The sequence below is a fragment of the Euprymna scolopes genome, chromosome 36, assembly GCF_053919585.1.
Source record: "Euprymna scolopes isolate OS-2025 chromosome 36, ASM5391958v1, whole genome shotgun sequence".
NCBI lineage: Eukaryota > Metazoa > Mollusca > Cephalopoda > Sepiida > Sepiolidae > Euprymna > Euprymna scolopes.
Window position 1 is genome coordinate 66222087 of NC_136517.1, and position 17683 is coordinate 66239769.

Below are 17683 nucleotides of genomic sequence, written 5' to 3' on the forward strand. Positions count from 1 at the left end.
TCGTACAATTTATTCACATTACGTCGTCGTCGTCCGAATTATGTTTCTTGAATGTCATAAAAATATTTCTGCAGTTATTTTTAATAATTAATGCTTTTACCTTTTTTTTTTTTTTTTTTTATAAATCAAAATCCAGATATCATTGTCAATTAAATTTTAAATTTCTTTTTCTTTAAAGTTTCTAACTTTTCTTGAAAAAGCCATTGCAGCTTGTCTTGTTCGATCCTCCCCGCTTTTTCTTTCCGTATTTTATAAAATGGTACTAGTGCACTTATTGATCCGTTTTGAAATAATGTTATTTAAAAGGCCATTCTTAACATGGAGGGGAGGGTGTTTTGTACCTATTCTATACTTCAACCTTACAATTGAATATTAAAAAAAAGATTCAGAACTCTGAAATACGATTTAAAAAAAATAGCGCGGATCGGTAAGTGCATTAGCACCTATAAAATATGTTTTTTTCCACCGCCTTAAAATCGTCATCTTTAACAATATTCAATTGATCAATATAAAGACTCGGCGAACCTGAATGAGAATCATCACCCTCTTCCCTTTAAGAACGGCTTTCGTTTTTTGTTTTTCTGTGGCTTATTGATTGGACACCTAATATATAGGTGGGTGGGGGGGGCTGATTCTCGTCCACCTCCATTGAAAACTATATGAAAAAATGACTTAATATAATTTCCGTTGATAAAATAAATGGTTTTATATTACTATACACACAGATACAAAAAGATTTCAAAAACAAATGTTATCAAAGGCAAGATAAGTTACTTTTCGACCTAACTGGATAAGTTTTTAGTGTTTTAATGTTTATTCGGTTCCAAAAACGAGTAATGTTGAACGCTGCCGGAGAACAAAAGATGGTCGCGATTTGTTTGAAGACTCGATAATCACTTCAAAATAAATAAAATGAATTATTTTAGAAACTCGCTCAATAAATGTTACCGTGACCTGGATAAATTAAAAAAAATCTTTGAAATTTATTCTATCAACGAAAATTGCTTTATATATATATATATATATATATATATATATATATAAAAACAATATACAATATATATATATATATATATGTCTGCCTAATATTTTTTGACAGGCGACTGATTTTCACAATCAGTATTGTTTTGAATGATGAATCTCGACCTTTCGGACAACAAATATCGGAAAATTGGCTAAAAACATTAATTCCTTCCTCAACTGGGCACTTTCCTACATGGAGGGAGGGGTCGCTTTTTTCGCCGATATTTTCGAAGTTATTCCCTTTTCGATTGACTAACCTTAATTTAAACCATCGCCACTTGTGGTTTGGCGATGGACGCAACGGCAAAGACGTCACTTTTTTTTTTTTTTTTTTTCTCAACGTTCTTTTCCTCCTTCGCGGTACGGGTTCGAGGTTGCCTGCCTACTACCACTTTGCTCAACAGTCAACACACCTCCAAACACCCGGGCAACGCCGGGCACCCAGGCTAGTACTAAGTAAAGTGTTCTCATCTTTCTAGATGATGACTCCATTGATGATGGTATCCAAGATGAAGAAGCTCCTGATGAATCGTCACAAGACAACGACGGCGGCAACGCCGACGAATCTGCCGTCGACGTAGATGGCAACGAGGTGAGTTTCAAGTTTTACTTGTTGAAACGTAATTTCGAATTTTTCTCTAGTATTTTTGGTAGCCTTTTTTTTTTTTTTTTTTCGCATGTGAACCGAAAATGAAGACTCCATTTTATTTATTTTATTTTTATTTTTTTTCTTTTGCGGCACCTATCGTCAAAAAGAGGGAGATATCAGTATTTTAAATTATGACCGAAGCATGAAATGAAATAAAAATTTAAGACGATTACTTCCGGAAAGAACTAATATGTACCTCACCTCAGGTGTCAGAAAAAAAAAATAGAAATATTTAAAAAAAAAAAAGTGTTTACAAAGTGGCTGCGCGCATGCAGTCTCTTTTTTTTTTTTTTGTACGTAATAAAATGAATTGAATTTCACCGGTTAGATTTTAAAATTGCAAATTTTTACATTTGCAGGTTTAATGGGAAATTTTATGCTTTCCAATAAACCGAATATAAGACAAACTTTTTTTTTTTTTTAATTCACCCCTCCCCCATTTGAAATGTCTATTAAAATTAAAATAATTTTCTCACCTAAGGTTTATATATCACAAATTAAAGATTAAATAAAATAATCTAATTTAAAAGAAAAAAAATTGTTATGTGCCAATTTACCCGCAAAGTTAATTTTGAAACCATTTTCGCTGATTTTTGTGAAACCACATTTTTTAAAATTTTGTCCTGAAAAGATTGAATACCTAGAATTTTTGGTAAAATTTTCGGTAAATATCCAGATCCGCCACAACAGAACACCGACCACAATTTGTTTTTTTGTAGGTAATTAAGGTCGCTAACAACGAATCTGATAGTCAAACTTGGGGCAAATTTACCGTTTGCATGGTATTAACCCCTGAACCCACGAACTACTTTCCACCATTTTGCAGCTTCCGTTTACGCTACAGAACATAGAATTTTCTAATTTTCAAAAATACATTTTTGGGTGGAAAATTTAAAATTAGCTGAAAAAGAAATAAAACAAAAGGAAAGCACTCCAAGTTAGAGAGAGGGGGGGGTAATTGTTCTTTTCTTCCCCCCGCGCCCCCCAATGTAAACAGTAAAATCTTCGAAAAAAAAATGTTAAATGGTATTCTAATTGGTAAATGTCGGTCAGTTACTTACGGAAAAACGGTTAACTAAACTACAGAAGAAGCGCCTATTAAGCCACATAAATTCTATAATTGAATCCCCCTCTCGCAAAAAAAAAAAAAAGAATGAAAAACAAAGATGTTTGGTGCTTATTAAAAACTACGGGAGACCAAAAAAAAAAAAAAAGTCCTCCAAATTCTGTTATTACGGCTAGACATTTTTGTACGCGCAAGTGCATTAACCCCCTGAACTCTGGGACTATTTTCCATTTCACAGCCTATCCTTCGTTTACACTACGCGCGAGCATAAACGAAGGCTGTTAAATGTCCACTCGCGTACCAAACTGCCTTGTCACAGTGTAGTATTGGCGAAAAATTAAAATTAGACGAAAAACAAGTAGTTTTCCACATATTAAAACCATGTGATTCTGTTACCATGGGTGGCCATTTTGTACGCGCAGGCGCATGGGCCATGCGCGCGAGCGTAGGCCATGTGCAATGTAAGCAAAACAGTAAAATCTAAAAATACTAAAATGTATTCTAATGGGTAAATGTCGGTGTTACAGAAAAACGGTTAATTAAACTGCAGAAGAAGCACCCTTTAAGCCACACCAGTTCTATAAAAAAAAAAAATTAAAGTCCCCCTCAACAATGAAATGATACAAAAAAAAAAAAAGGTTTTTTACAATATTGTTTTTAAACACTTTTTTTTCTTCGAATTTTAAATTATCTGCCAATGAAGAAAAAAATTTGGTATGGAGAATTACTCCACCCTCGAAAATTCCTTTAAAATTACCACTATTAGAGGTTTTCGTGGTCGCTGAAAACGAAAATAACGTTTAAAATTACGGCAAACGAGTAGTTTCCAAGATATGAAGAACTCTCTAAAAAGTGGGGGATCACTTTTCTATAATAACTTAATATAAAATGATCACCCACTTAGTGGGCACGATTCTTTTTTTTTTGGGGGGGGTACTTTCCACCATCGGAAAATTCTTTGAAATTACCTGCTTACATTTGGTGGGGGGGGGGGTGTAAAAATAATTTTTCTTAAATATTAAAGTTCTTCTGCTCGGTTAATATCGGCACTTGGTTAATTAAACTGCATAAGCAGTGCTTTTAAGCACCTATAAAAAAAAAACAAGTTCTATAATTGAGTATCCCCTTCCAAAAAAAAAAAAAGATAAACAAACCGGCAGCCGTGACCATAAAGTGAGTGCATTTCTTCATATCTTGGAAAATACTTGTTTCTTGGAATTTTAAACGTTAGTGGTAATTTTAAGGGATTTTCCGAGGGTGGAAAGAACCCCCCCCCCCCAATCGTGGCCATAAAGTGGGTGATCATTTTACGTTATATTATTATACAAAAGTGATCCCCCACTTTTTAGAACATTTCTTCATATCTTGGAAAGTACTTGCTTGCCGCAATTTTAAACGTTATTTTCGTTTTCAGCGACCCCGAAAACCCAAGAGTGGTAATTTTAAAGGAATGTTTTTTCATATTTACCAAAATTTTTAATTCTGTTCTGAAAAGTCTTTCCAACATTATCCCCGCCCAAAAAGATGCGTATTGCCATGTGAAAAGGCAGTTTGCTACGTGAAGACACACTCAACTGTCGTCGTTTATGTCACTGCGCGTAGCGTAAACGGAAGCTGTAAAATGGTAGAAAGTAGTTTTTGGGTTTCGGGGGTAAAATACCATGCAAACAGTAAATTTGCCCAGAGTTTGATTATCAGATTCGTTTGTCAGCGACCTCGGTTCTGTTGTAACGTATCTGAATATTTACCAAAGTTTGTCTCCATGTTATGTGTAGAAAACCGATTTTAAAATACACAAATTTTGCTATTTAACCTGTTATTTTAAAATTCGGTCTTTGCTCCTTTTTGTTGTAAAAAAAAAAAAAAATAGGGTTTGAATTACATTTTCCAAGTAGTTTTCAGCTCTTAAAGATAAGTCTAATTATTCAAGTTTTTATCATGCATTTTTAATGGCGATTTCTGACACTGCTAATGCCCCAGCGTTAGCAGTATCAGAATTTTTGTAGGAATTTTTGACACCCCTAACACGAAACTGCGAATACAATATAAAAATCTCGTAATTTCTCTGTTAAAAGTGGGTTATTTATTTTCTTTATGGATTATACTTCCAAAATAAACTATTACAGTTGTTTTAAAAGTAATAAAAATATTTTTATTTTTTTTTTAAAACAGTAATGAATTTTCCGAACTCAATATTTTTCAATTTTTAAACTCAATATTTTTAAATTTTAAAAATCTATCAAAATTTTTCTATTGATTCTATTTTTACGATATTTTCAGGGTCAATGTGAAATTTTATGTTCTTTCCAATAAACCGAATATAATATTTTAGACAAACGTTTTTTTTTTAAATTCACGCCCCCCCATTTTCACGCCCCCCCCCCCATTTTCAACTTTCTCTTAAAAAGTAAATAATTAATTTATGTTTAATAGTTTTATATATCACAAATTGAAGAGAAAAGGTCAATAAATAATATATTCAAATTTAAAACAAAAAAAAAAATCAGTTTTTTAGAAATTTACCTGTAAAGTCCGAAGTTTAAAACCTTTTTTAAAAAAAAAAACCACATTGTTTTGTTTTGTTTTTTTTGTTTTTTAATAAAACCTTGGTCCTTACTCCTTTAATTGAAAAAAAAAATTAGGGCTTGAATTACATTTTTCGAGGAGTTATAAGCTTGGAAAGATGGGGTGGAATTATTCACTATTTTCACGAAATTTCTGACACTGCTACCCTAGCAGTGTCAGAAATTTCGTGAAAATAGTGAATAATTCCACCCCATCTTTCCAAGCTTATAACTCCTCGAAAAATGTAATTCAAGCCCTAATTTTTTTTTTCAATTAAAGGAGTAAGGACCAAGGTTTTATTTGAAAAAAAAAACAAAAACAAAACAATGTGTTTTTTTTTTTTTTTTTTTTTTAAAAGGTTTTAAACTTCGGACTTTACAGGTAAATTTCTAAAAAACTGATTTTTTTTTTTGTTTTAAATTTGAATATATTATTTATTGACCTTTTCTCTTCAATTTGTGATATATAAAACTATTAAACATAAATTAATTATTTACTTTTTAATAGACATTTCAAAATGAGAGGCGTAAATTATTCGACCCCCTATCTTTCTAAGCTTATAACTCCTCGAAAAATGTAATTCAAGCCCTAATTTTTTTTTCAATAAAGGAGCAAGGACCAAGGTTTCATTAAAAAAAAAAAAAAAAAAGACAAAAAGAAAAAATGTGTTCTTATAAAATAAGGTTTTAAACTTCGGACTTTACAGGTAAATTTCTAAAAAACTGATTTTTTTTTTTGTTTTAAATTTGAATATATTATTTATTGACCTTTTCTCTTCAATTTGTGATATATAAAACTATTAAACATAAATTAATTATTTACTTTTTAAGAGAAAGTTGAAAATGGGGGGGGCGTGAATTTAAAAAAAACGTTTGTCTAAAATATTATATTCGGTTTATTGGAAAGAACATAAAATTTCACATTGACCCTGAAAATATCGTAAAAATAGAATCAATAGAAAAATTTTGATTGATTTTTAAAATTTAAAAATATTGAGTTTAAAAATTGAAAAATATTGAGTTCGGAAAATTCATTACTGTTTTAAAAAAAAATAAAAATATTTTTATTACTTTTAAAACAACTGTAATAGTTTATTTTGGAAGTATAATCCATAAAGAAAATAAATAACCCACTTTTAACAGAGAAATTACGAGATTTTTATATTGTATTCGCAGTTTCGTGTTAGGGGTGTCAAAAATTCCTACAAAAATTCTGATACTGCTACTGCTACCCCAGCGTAGTATAAACACTCCTCACCTCCATGTTAAGAACAGCTTTCTGGATAACCCCTCACCCACCTCCACGCCAACTTCCCAGCCTGGAGAGGTTGGGGGTGTCTATACTACGCTGGGTCATGTAGCAATTAGTTATTTCAGGAAGTTTAATATTTTTTTTTTTTTTTTTTTTTTTTTTGCTTCGGTCCTCCCTCTGAATTAGACGGCAGGTGCCCGAAAAAATAGCTCTCCATTTCCGTTGATAAACTCGAGTAGTATATTTGGTCAATTTTTACGACGTCCCCCAGCGTATTATAAGCACCCCCCCCCCAACCTCCCGATGTTAAGAACGGCTTTCGGAATAAACATCCCCCAACCTTGAAAGCCGTTCTTAACGGGGAGGTGGGGTGTTTATACTACGCTGGGGGACGTCGTAAAAATTGACCGTACATTTTCTTGCGGTACTTATGGAGAGAAAATGTTATTTAGAAACCCTTAACATGGGAGGTAGTTATGTAACTATTCTTTACTTTAGATTGGTCTTCCTTTGTTTACAAAGCCATTTAACGAAAGTGACGTCAGACATTTTTATCTACGAATGGCCAAAACCGTGTAGAATTAACTTTTTTTTTTTTTTTTTTTTTTTTTTTTTTTTTTTTATTCAGTCTTTATTTGAACTTAATGTTTTATTCTTTTTATCAAAAATAGAACTTTTATAATGAAATATATTATGGACTGTTTTTCAAAAACATCGAAATTTTAAATTAAAGTTTTATTTTAAAAAAAAAAAAGGTGTTTTCTTTTCGAGATTTTTTTCATTTTTTGAAATTTCATTCAACAATGAAATGATTAAAAACTTCGTTAAATATATTTAAAAAAAAAATAAAATAAAAGTTTGGAAAGTTCAAATAAAGTTTATAATTTAATTGAAAAGCAAAACACTTTTTTTTTTTTTTTTTAATTGTAAGTTTAAAATTTTGATGTTTGAAAAACAGTCCATAATGTCATTATAAAAGTTTTATTTTTGTTTGATCAAAGAATAAAACGGTTAATAAATACAAACAAAACAATAAAAAAAAAAAAACAGTCCATTAAGTTCAAATAAAGCCTGTTTGAATAAAACATTTAAAAAAAAAAAAAGGGGATTCATTCTATGTTTTTTTTTTTTTTTTTTTTTTTGCCAGTAATTTTAAATCTTTTTTCTTGATAAGGATGGCGAGAATGATGTAGGAGATGAAGAGGAGGAGGATGAGGAAGATGAAGATCAAACTGAGATGCCAGAGGGTGAATTTCAAACAATTGATGAGACTTCTCAGGATGAGCAACAACCTGGCGAATCGAAAAGTGAGTTTTTAACTTTGATTTATTTTTGTCTTTTCTGTGTTGTGTGCGTTTTTTCTTCTGTGTTGTGTGCGTTTTTATATTTGATATTTTTTTATTTTTAGCTGAAGATAAAGAAAAGAAGGCTCAAAAGAGAAAACGCTCTCGGTCAAAGGAACGTCGATCCCGAGATCGATCCCGGCGTTCAACATCCAGATCCAGAGATCGTGGCAGGTTAGAACTCAAATTTCTTTAATGCCGTTCGGCACTATTTCAAAACGCTTGTGATTTGCTAGCAAATTGACAGATGAATTGCTATCTACCCAATCGCAAAATGGCCTCAGATTCACTGTTTCCCTTGACTTACAAATTTTAACTAGCTGACCCGAATTTGTGTTCAAGTACTCTATTCCCAAGCCTCTTCAAAAATTTGCTAGCAAAACTGAAGCTGATTTAGGTGGTACCAAATTTCTGTTCTCAAAATCCTCTGCACTTTTATACAAAGACATAGTTTCATAAAACGAATCTTTAAACATCAAATTTATTTTGAAAGTGCTTGTACACTATAAAAACATGAGTTGAGCCGATTCAAACTAGTGTTGCTTTCCATTTAACAAACCGGATATTTGCTTAAATATTTCACTAAAAAAGATGATCACATAAAATAATCAGATCAAAAATAAATGAAACTTAGTCATAATTGACATGAACAGCGCAACTCCTCGCTTCACCCATTATTTTAGAGCGGAGAATGTTTCAAATTAAACTGTAATGTAGCATCACCCCTCCTCCTTTCCGAGTCCTTTTAGGGCAGTTAACCCCTTTTTCTGGCTACATGTGTTGTGATTTACCACGAGGACATAGTAAGGCAATGTGAAACTTTACCACCTTTTTATTTCTTTATATTTTATAGAAATGTTCAATTTTTTGATGAACAGTAATTGCATTTTATTTAACATGCAATCAAGCATTACCTAATTTTGTAAAAAAAACAAAAAAAAAACCCTTAAAATTCTTTCATGCCAACTGGTTTGTTTTATGACAGGAAGTCTGGTTTGTAACCGGACTTTTTTCTTTTTTTTTTTTTTTTTTTTTTTTTTCTCCTAACACCTCAAACACCCGGGCACCTACGTTAATTATAGATAATGGACATGAGCGTTTGTATGTCCATGAAAGGCTTTTTGCATCAGGATTCTCACGTTTGTTAGATTCCGCAAAAAGTTTTCACATACTTCCCAGATAATATCTCAGATTTGCAAACAGACAATTTTTTCTCTGCCCTTGTAGGAGAAGCAAGTAAATAAGAAAACAGCCATGTTGAAAAGTGGTCATACTCTCAAAAAATGCTTTGTTCAATTGACACTCACCCCACCTTTTAATAAATGTTATGTGATTGAGCCCACGGTCAAATTACCATTAAACTTTACCAGGATTAATCCTTTTTGCCGAAGGAGTTTTTTTATGTAAGAATAGTTTTCAGCACAACTCAAGGAGTGAAAACTACCTCAATGTAGAAAAATTGGCATTCAAAGCAAATTTAGTTCTGTAAACTGGAGTTTGTCCTACCTTTTCTCAGAAAATTTAGTATACTAATTATCTCATTTTATTTACAGGCCTCATTTTTCTCCTAGCTCTCACAGAATGATTTATTTTTAAGTATAAATACAATCCTTGGTTGCTCTAGCACAACTTTTTTTGTCAATTGAAAATTGTTTTGTTAGAAATTGAATTGGAATTAAGATTTTGCAGGTTCACTAGGAAGTAATTAAAGAATACTTTATATAGCAGTACTGTATGTGGATGACTATATATATATATATATATATATATATATATATATGAAAATTTTCATATTTGTAGATTAAAAGTCTTATGAGAAACCACTTGTAGCTGTTATTGTTATAAAGTGTTGTCATTTCAGGAGAAGCCCCCCTCCACCAAAGAAAGTTGAAATGGAAGACGATAGTTGGGTGCAATCGACGGATGTTGTTCTCGACAGATGTAAGTTTTTCTTTAAATGAAAATTCAAATTCAATTTTCATTTCAAAATTTTGTATTATTCGACAGATGTAAGTTTTTCTTTAAATGAAAATTCAATTTTCATTTCAAAATTTTGTATTTAAAAATTTTTTTCCTTGTAGATAATTGTGACTTGAACCTTCGTATTGATGAGAACAATGTGAAAGCTCATCCTTTGACTACTGACGGATTTGCTTTTATGTGGGCTGGAGTGCGGTCAACTTATGGTGTTGCTACAGGCAAAGTGGCCTTTGAAGTGAAGGTATTCTAATTTTTGCCATTCATAAAAATTGATGCCAAAATTCTAACATTTGTTCTCTATATATATATATATATATATATATATATATATATATATATATATAAAAGCAAAAATGTGTGTGTGTATGCTTGTCTGCTAAAAACTTTCGACAGACTGAACAAAAATTGACAAACTTGGTCTCGTATGAAAGCCCCATCCTTCGCCCGACAAATATCGAAAAATTGGCCAAAAACTTTTTTTCCCCCTGAAATCAACACTTTTCTACTGAGGCGGGGGTCAGCAAAAACTGTTCTCATGACGAGATCAGTTCTACACATGCGTCAGGCAACATCATAACCTGATTTAGTTTAAATATTTGAAGAATTGACACAATTTCATGTACGTCGTGTTAGCTCAGTTGGTTAGTGTTGGGTCATTAGCTAAACGTTTTGGGTTCGAATCGTGATGTTAGATTTTTTTTTTTTTTTTTTTTTTTTTTTTTTTTTTTTTACTTTGCTCATTCTTAGGTTTTCATTAACACCTCCAAACACAAAACGCTAGTTACCTCTAAATTCTATTGTTTTCTTCAGATTGGTGAAGAACTTAGCGTCAACCATTTACCAAGTGAAGAACCAAATAAGCATGTTGTTAGAGTTGGGTTTTCAACCGATGCAACTAGTTTACAATTGGGTAAGTATTTTAATTTGAGGTTCTTTCATGAAAAAAAATTAATTCTCTTTGCAAACTAAATTGTACATGCTTTTTGTGTTGAGGTTAATAATATGCCCTTGCTTTTTAGGTGAAGAACCCTTGTCTCATGGTTATGGTGGAACGGGAAAAGCTTCAACAGATTGCAAATTCATTGATTATGGTGAAAAATTTGGCACTGGAGACGTCATCACAGCATATTTGGTATGCATAATTCTATCTATCTATATCTATATATATATATATATATATATATATGAAAATGATTTTAAATATTTAATGTATTTTCTTTTTTAAAGGATTGGGAAAGTGATCCACCAACAATTGCTTATAGCAAAAATGGAGAAGACCTTGGTGTTTGCTTTGAAATTGATAGAGAAGAGATTGGAGAGGCTCCTTTGTTTGCTCATATTCTCACCAAGAATACAGAATTTGAATGCAATTTTGGACAAAATGTACGTTGAAGTTTCTTAATATGCTCTTTTTTTTTTTTTTTTTTTTTTTTTTTAAATAGTATAGAAAATTGCCCTAATTTAATTTTCTTTGCCATTAGTGTTTAAATTTTACATAGTGTAAAGTCTAGCTTGTATAATTTTTCTGGGCGTCTATAAAACAAGTTTTTATTTTTTTTTATTTTATTTTTTTTTTTAAATATAGGAAGAACCTTTCTTTCCTTTGAAAGAAGAATTTGTCTTTCTCTCAACTGTTGATTTGGAAAAGCGCATAAGAGGATCCCTGCCTCCAGCTAAAAAAGAGGATTGCGAGGTAATGTGAATTTCTATTATACAATAAGATTTAAATTATTAATCTAAAAGTAGGCATAAAATCAAATTGTATTTCTAAAGTTAACTTTCTCTTATCTGTACTGCCATGGATGTCGGAGTGAACACCTGCGAGTTTAATATTCCTTTAACACTTCCTCCTTTGGTTGATCTAATGTGCTTAGGTTGAATAACAAAACTGCTATTGAATATTTCAATGTTAAATTGTATAAAAAATGTTAATGTCTTTTCAGATTCTGATGATGGTTGGTTTACCTGGTTCAGGTAAAACTGTCTGGGCAGACAAACATGCCAAGGCTAATCCAGAGAAAAAGTTCAATGTCCTTGGGAGCAACAATATAATTGACAAAATGAAGGTAATATTTTTACCGTAAAAATGTGGTTTATTCCAAAGATTTTTTTTTTTTTTTTTTTTTTTTTTTTTTTTTTTTTCGTTTATAAATACAATTTTGAGCATATGGCTGCCACAGTTTGCGCATATATTGCATAATCTAAAGGTTCAATTTTTACAAACTCTGTGCATTAAATTAGGCATAATTTATTGAATGCTATTTTCAAAGTAGTCTGGTTTATCGGGATATGACTTTAAAATTGTTAAATTAAACAAGTTGGCCAGGTGACAAATCAATTTCATGTTTGTGTTCAGATAGATGGTAAATTTGCAATTAAAAATGTTATCAATTTTCTAATATTTGGAAATTTTCTCATGTTTTTTCTGAAAACCTTTTTGTATCCTTTAAATCTTCTGTTCTATATGCTCTTGCCATGTTTTCTTGCATTTTTTTGTTTCAAAAATATTAAGCAAAAATGAAATCACTTGGTTTACATTTTCATGGGTGCAAATGCTGATTTCTTTGTATGCCCCCCCCCCCCAACATAAACGTTCACAAGTATGTCCGGGGTTGGATCCGCTTTTTCTTGCATATCAAAAGGCACTTTATCTGTCCCTTTTACTTTGTCCCTTCTCCCTTTTTCCTTCTCTACTTCCCGGTCCTAGATATGACCTTAAGGACGAACAGAATTGCTGATGGTGAGGCCCCAGTTTGCGGGCTTTGGGGAGCGTGGAGCCACCCTTTAATTGCTATTGCTCTCAGGTCCACTCTGACCCGGAGTGGTAGTACCTGTTAGGGTCCCAACTATGGGTTAAATAAAAAAACAAACCAAAAATAAGTAAATAATAAATACATTCTATTAAAAAATTATTCTTCAAAATTTGATCAGATTCCGCTGGACCCTGTTGGCAGGGCATCAGAATATGCCGAATACCCCCCTGCAGAGAGAAGTCCCTCAATGGGGCTACCTTAGGACGGGATCCTGGTGGTTGAGAGATTTGGAAGTCGGGATTTAGTACCCCCACTTCCCAACACACCACTTTGGCCCTTACTGGGCTAGACGGGCGGTCGGAGGGGCCCCGATCCGACCAATCAGCTGGTCACGTCAAGCCCCACCATATATCGCCCACCTCATAAACCTATCAACACAATATGCCTATCCCTTCCCCACAAATAACATCTACTCCCTAATATATGGTGAAAGCGGTGGCTGAGGGTCAATCGACGAAGTGAAATATCTGACATGGCTGCAAACCCTTTAAATTACTTTGTATCCCAAAGTAACATCAAAGGAAAACGGGTGCTCATAAATGATATCACATAAATCGAGTATATCACCTTTGTATCCTTGTTGAGCCTGGGTAGAAGACAAAACACCTCCAGACAAATAAAATGACAGAACACAAATAAAAAATAAAAAATCAAACTATCATTCAATGGAACTGCCAAGGACTTAAGGCAAACATAAACAAATTACTATTGTTAATATCTAAACTACGATCTGCTATCATCTGCCTCCAGGAAACATTTCTGAAGACACACGATAACATTACTATAAAAAACTACACCCAATACGACTTTATACACAATACTGGCAGAGGGCCTTCTGACGTGTATCGATTTTAGTTAGAAACGACATCCCTCAGAGCGAAATAACTTTAGACACCACATTACAAGTAATTGCTGTGAAAATCACTTTACATAAAACCATCAGAATTTGCTCCGTGTATATCCCACCACATGACCCCATAAATGAAGTCGAAGTCAACAAAATAATAGAACAACTTCCTAAACCATACATCGTACTAGGAGACTTCAACAGCCATAACATCATATGGGGAAACAATAAAATAGACATAAAAGGTAAAAAACTAGAAAATATCAACAATAACAATCTGTCCATCATGAACCAAAACTCCAATACATATCTCCACCCTGCCTCAGGTACATACTCAGCCATTGATTTGTCGCTATGCGACCCAGCCACAAATGATGACTCATGTGGTAGCGATCACTTTCCCATCATACTTAAAAACTCAATCCCGATTGAAGATAACCTCCCCAGATGGAAGCTAAATAAAGCAAATTGGGAGGAATATAAAACGCAATGCAATGCAAAACTAATAGACAAAAATGAACCGGAGAACTCTATGGAACACTTCACTGATACGTTGATGTCAATAGCTGGGGAATGTATACCCAAAGGCTCCAAATCAAAAAAATATAAAAGACCTTGGTTTAATGAAGATTGCTAAAAAGGCGGTAAGATTACGTAAAGCTGCACTGCGAAAATTTAAGTCGTCCCACTACCCACAATCTAGACCAGTTCAAACAAAACCGAGCAAAAGCCCATAGAACAATTAAGGAGGCCAAAAGAATGTCATGGAAAGTCTATATCAGCAAACTGAACTCTAACACGAAAACAAAACAAATCTGGAATATGGTTAGAAAGATAGCTGGTAAAAATCAACCAACACCGCTAAAACACCTGTCAAAAGATAATACAAAGATAACCAGCAAAAAATATATAGCAAATGTACTTGCAAAACCTTCTCAAAAAAAACTCCTCTGGCAAAAATTATAAACCACAATTCAAAAAAATCAAACTAGATGCTGAAAGAAACTAAATTTCAACTCAATGTAGAAAACTACAACAAACCTTTCACCCTATCTGAATTAACCAATGCCATAAACAGTTCACACAACACTGCAACAGGGCCAGATGAGATCCACTACAAGTTCTTGAAACAACTACCTCAAAAATCCTTAATCTACCTCCAAAACATCTTCAACGACATTTGTATCAGGGGTAAACTCCCTGACATGGAAACAAGCAAGTGATCCCCAAACTTGATAAAGTTAAGTCTGATTCCACAATCTACCGACCTCATAGCATTGACAAGTTTTGTATGCAAAACATTTGAAAGAATGCTAAACAAAAGATTAACCTGGTACCTCGTAGCAAATGGCCTGATAACAGACCTCCAAAGTGGATTTAGAAATAAAAGCACCATTGACGACCTGGTACGCCTGGAAACTTTCATTAGAGAGGGGTACAAAAGAAAAGAACACATAACGACCATTTTCTTTGATTTGGAAAAAGCGTACGAGACAACATGGAGATATGGCATTATGAAAGACCTGCACAATCTAGGTCTAAAGGGAAGACTACCAAAATTAATAAAAGATTTATTGTGGTGTAAATGAAGAAAAAGAAACAAGAACGACCGACCGCGTTTTTGTGTGGCTTACCTTGTGTTCATAATGAAGAAGAAACGAAAATGGCTGCCCTGTTTGTTTATATGCCTACAGGGTGACCACGAGGTATGCAAATGAGATGCTCCTGATTGGAAATAAGAGGAGTGATTTGGGGAAGGGGGGCATTCTGAAGTTTGATTGCGAGCAGAGAAGTTGTATTTGTAGAAGAGAAAAGCTAAAGTTGCAGAAGTTCGTTTTGGAGTGGAGAGAAGACGCGTCAAGTGGGAACGGGAAGGTGAAAGTTCGGACAGCAGTGTCACGCAAACGACAAGCTATTTCGGCACATCAAGCAATTAACATGGCTGAGTGGAGACTGAGCACTCAGATGTTGAGACCCTTTACTGGGGAGGGTGACCTGATTAAGTGGCTGGAGAAATTAAAAATGGTGGCGAAGCTGCAAAAGATAGAAGATGTGGTCACCCTGCTGCTGCTATACTTAGAGGGGGAAGCCCTCACGATTTACCAGCAGATGCGAGATGAAGACGAGGAAGACCTTGCCTTAGTGGAGCAAAGGCTGAAATTGGCCTTCGCTGAGGGCCCATTTGAAGCACTTGGCAAGCTGTCAAGTTTGAGGTGGACCGGCGAGTCCGTTGACGTCTTTGCAGCAGAGATCAGGAGGATGGCAGGGTTGGCTGGTTACGTGGGGAGGAGCCTGGAGATGACGGTAAAGCTGTACCTAGTGAACGGCTTCCCAGAGGAAATCTCTGCGAACATGCAGAGAATAACGGGGATCCATTCTATGGAAGTGGACGATCTCTTGGTCCATGCCAGAGTCCTAGTGAAAAATATTAAAAGCCCAATCGTGGCTGCAGCTGTGAGTGGAAATATGTGCATGAGGCCTCACTTGAATGAGAGGCAGCCGGCGAGGCGACAGGAGGGGAGACCTGCCATCAAGTGTTTCCGGTGCCAGAGTCCTCATCTGATCAAGGACTGCAAAGAGCCGAGACCGGGGATCACGTGCTACCGATGTGGACAAGTGGGGCATATTAGCCGCTATTGTGTTACTGCACGGGACCAGGGAAACGAGTGAAGGGGAGCTATTGCGCCAGTGGTTACCCCTTCTGTGTGGAAATGGCGCGTGATGGAACATTGCCTCGGTTACCGGTGGTAGTCAATGGGAAGAGAGCCATAGCCCTTGTCGACACAGGCTGCACTACAACGCTGTTAGCAAGGAATGTCGCGAGGTCATGGAGTGGAACCAGGATTATTAGGACCGTGGATGGCAGGGATGTGAAATGCCTAGGAGAGACGACAGCGGAAGTAATGGTGCAAGGGGTGCCCATTGAACTACAAGCCCTAGTGTTGAATCATCTGGTCGGTGGTGTCGACGTGATTATAGGTATGAGTGCAATTAACCGACTGGGAGGCGCTACGTTAAGAGGGGGCCAAGTGACGTTTGGACGTCTTGGCGCAGTGGGGATGGCAGGAGTGGAAGGTGATAGAACTGTCAGAACCCCAAAACCGGAGGTTTGCTGCATTGAGGACAAAGATTTCCTGGCGAAGTTTGATGGCGTGAAGTGGACGGTGGAATGGAAATGGATCTCCGGGCCCCCAGAACTACAGAATAAGGTGGGCTGCTACGAAAACACCCTGCGGGGAGAAATAAGAAAAGGATTCGAGGAAGAAGTGGAGAGGTGGATAAAAGAAGGAATTCTGAAACCGTGGACAGGGGAAGAGAAAGGAGTGTTGCCACTACTGGCGGTTGTTCAGCCTACCAAAAACAAGATTAGGCCCGTGCTGGATTTTAGGGAATTGAACAGACACGTAGCCTGCCACACTGGAACGGGGATCGCCGTATGTGAGGATGTCATGAGGAAATGGAGAAGAATAGGGTGGGCCACTAAGATTGTCGATCTGAAATCGGCATATCTGCAGATCCATGTAGATGAAAAACTCTGGCAGTACCAACTGGTCCAGTACAAGGGGCGGGTGTATTGTCTGATGAGGTTAGGCTTTGGGCTGAGTTCAGCCCCCAAATTATGACTGCCATACTGAAGACAGTGCTGAGCAAAGACTGTACAGTGGAGGAGGCCACTAGCTCGTACATTGACGACATCCTGGTGGAGGAGGCAGAGGTGACAGCAGAGAAAGTAAGAAGCCATGTCGAAGTATGGGTTAACCGCAAAACCGGCGGGGGCCCTAGATGGAGGAGCGGTGCTGGGGTTGAAACTAAGGCGAGATGAAAAAGACAGCCTTGTCTTCGAACGAGGGAATGCAATACCCGAAGTCGGATCTGAGCTGACGAGGCGAGAACTCTTCTCAGTCTGCGGGAGGCTGGTCGGGCACTATCCTATCGCTGGCTGGCTCAGGATATCATGCAGCTTTATTAAACGATAAACAGGCACTGATGACTGGGAAGGCCGTGTGACGAAGGAGGTCACGAACATGCTGCAAGAAGTCATTGCGAGAGTGAGGAATGAGGACCCAGTGAAAGGGAAATGGTATGTCAGCGGCGAAGACGCGGGTGTGGTTTGGTGCGATGCCAGTAACCTGGCGTTGGGCGTCG

General features: G+C 35.4%; 1 protein-coding gene across 4 annotated transcripts in view; it reads left to right on the forward strand.

Moving 5' to 3' along the window:
• LOC145260563 (heterogeneous nuclear ribonucleoprotein U-like protein 1) overlaps positions 1-17683 on the forward strand; it is a 33070-nt gene that overhangs the window by 2784 nt on the left and 12603 nt on the right. For all 4 annotated transcript variants that reach the window (XR_013864329.1, XR_013864330.1, XM_080118816.1 and 1 more), the window contains exons 2-11: positions 1503-1615; positions 7729-7861; positions 7963-8071; positions 9759-9838; positions 9979-10118; positions 10688-10787; positions 10897-11009; positions 11105-11260; positions 11463-11570; positions 11821-11943. Coding sequence is in view for 2 of the 4 variants with exons in the window: in XM_080118816.1 (XP_079974942.1) it covers positions 1503-1615; positions 7729-7861; positions 7963-8071; positions 9759-9838; positions 9979-10118; positions 10688-10787; positions 10897-11009; positions 11105-11260; positions 11463-11570; positions 11821-11943 (1175 nt within the window). In the remaining 2 variants the exon portion in view is untranslated. The remainder of the gene's footprint in view (positions 1-1502; positions 1616-7728; positions 7862-7962; positions 8072-9758; positions 9839-9978; positions 10119-10687; positions 10788-10896; positions 11010-11104; positions 11261-11462; positions 11571-11820; positions 11944-17683) is intronic.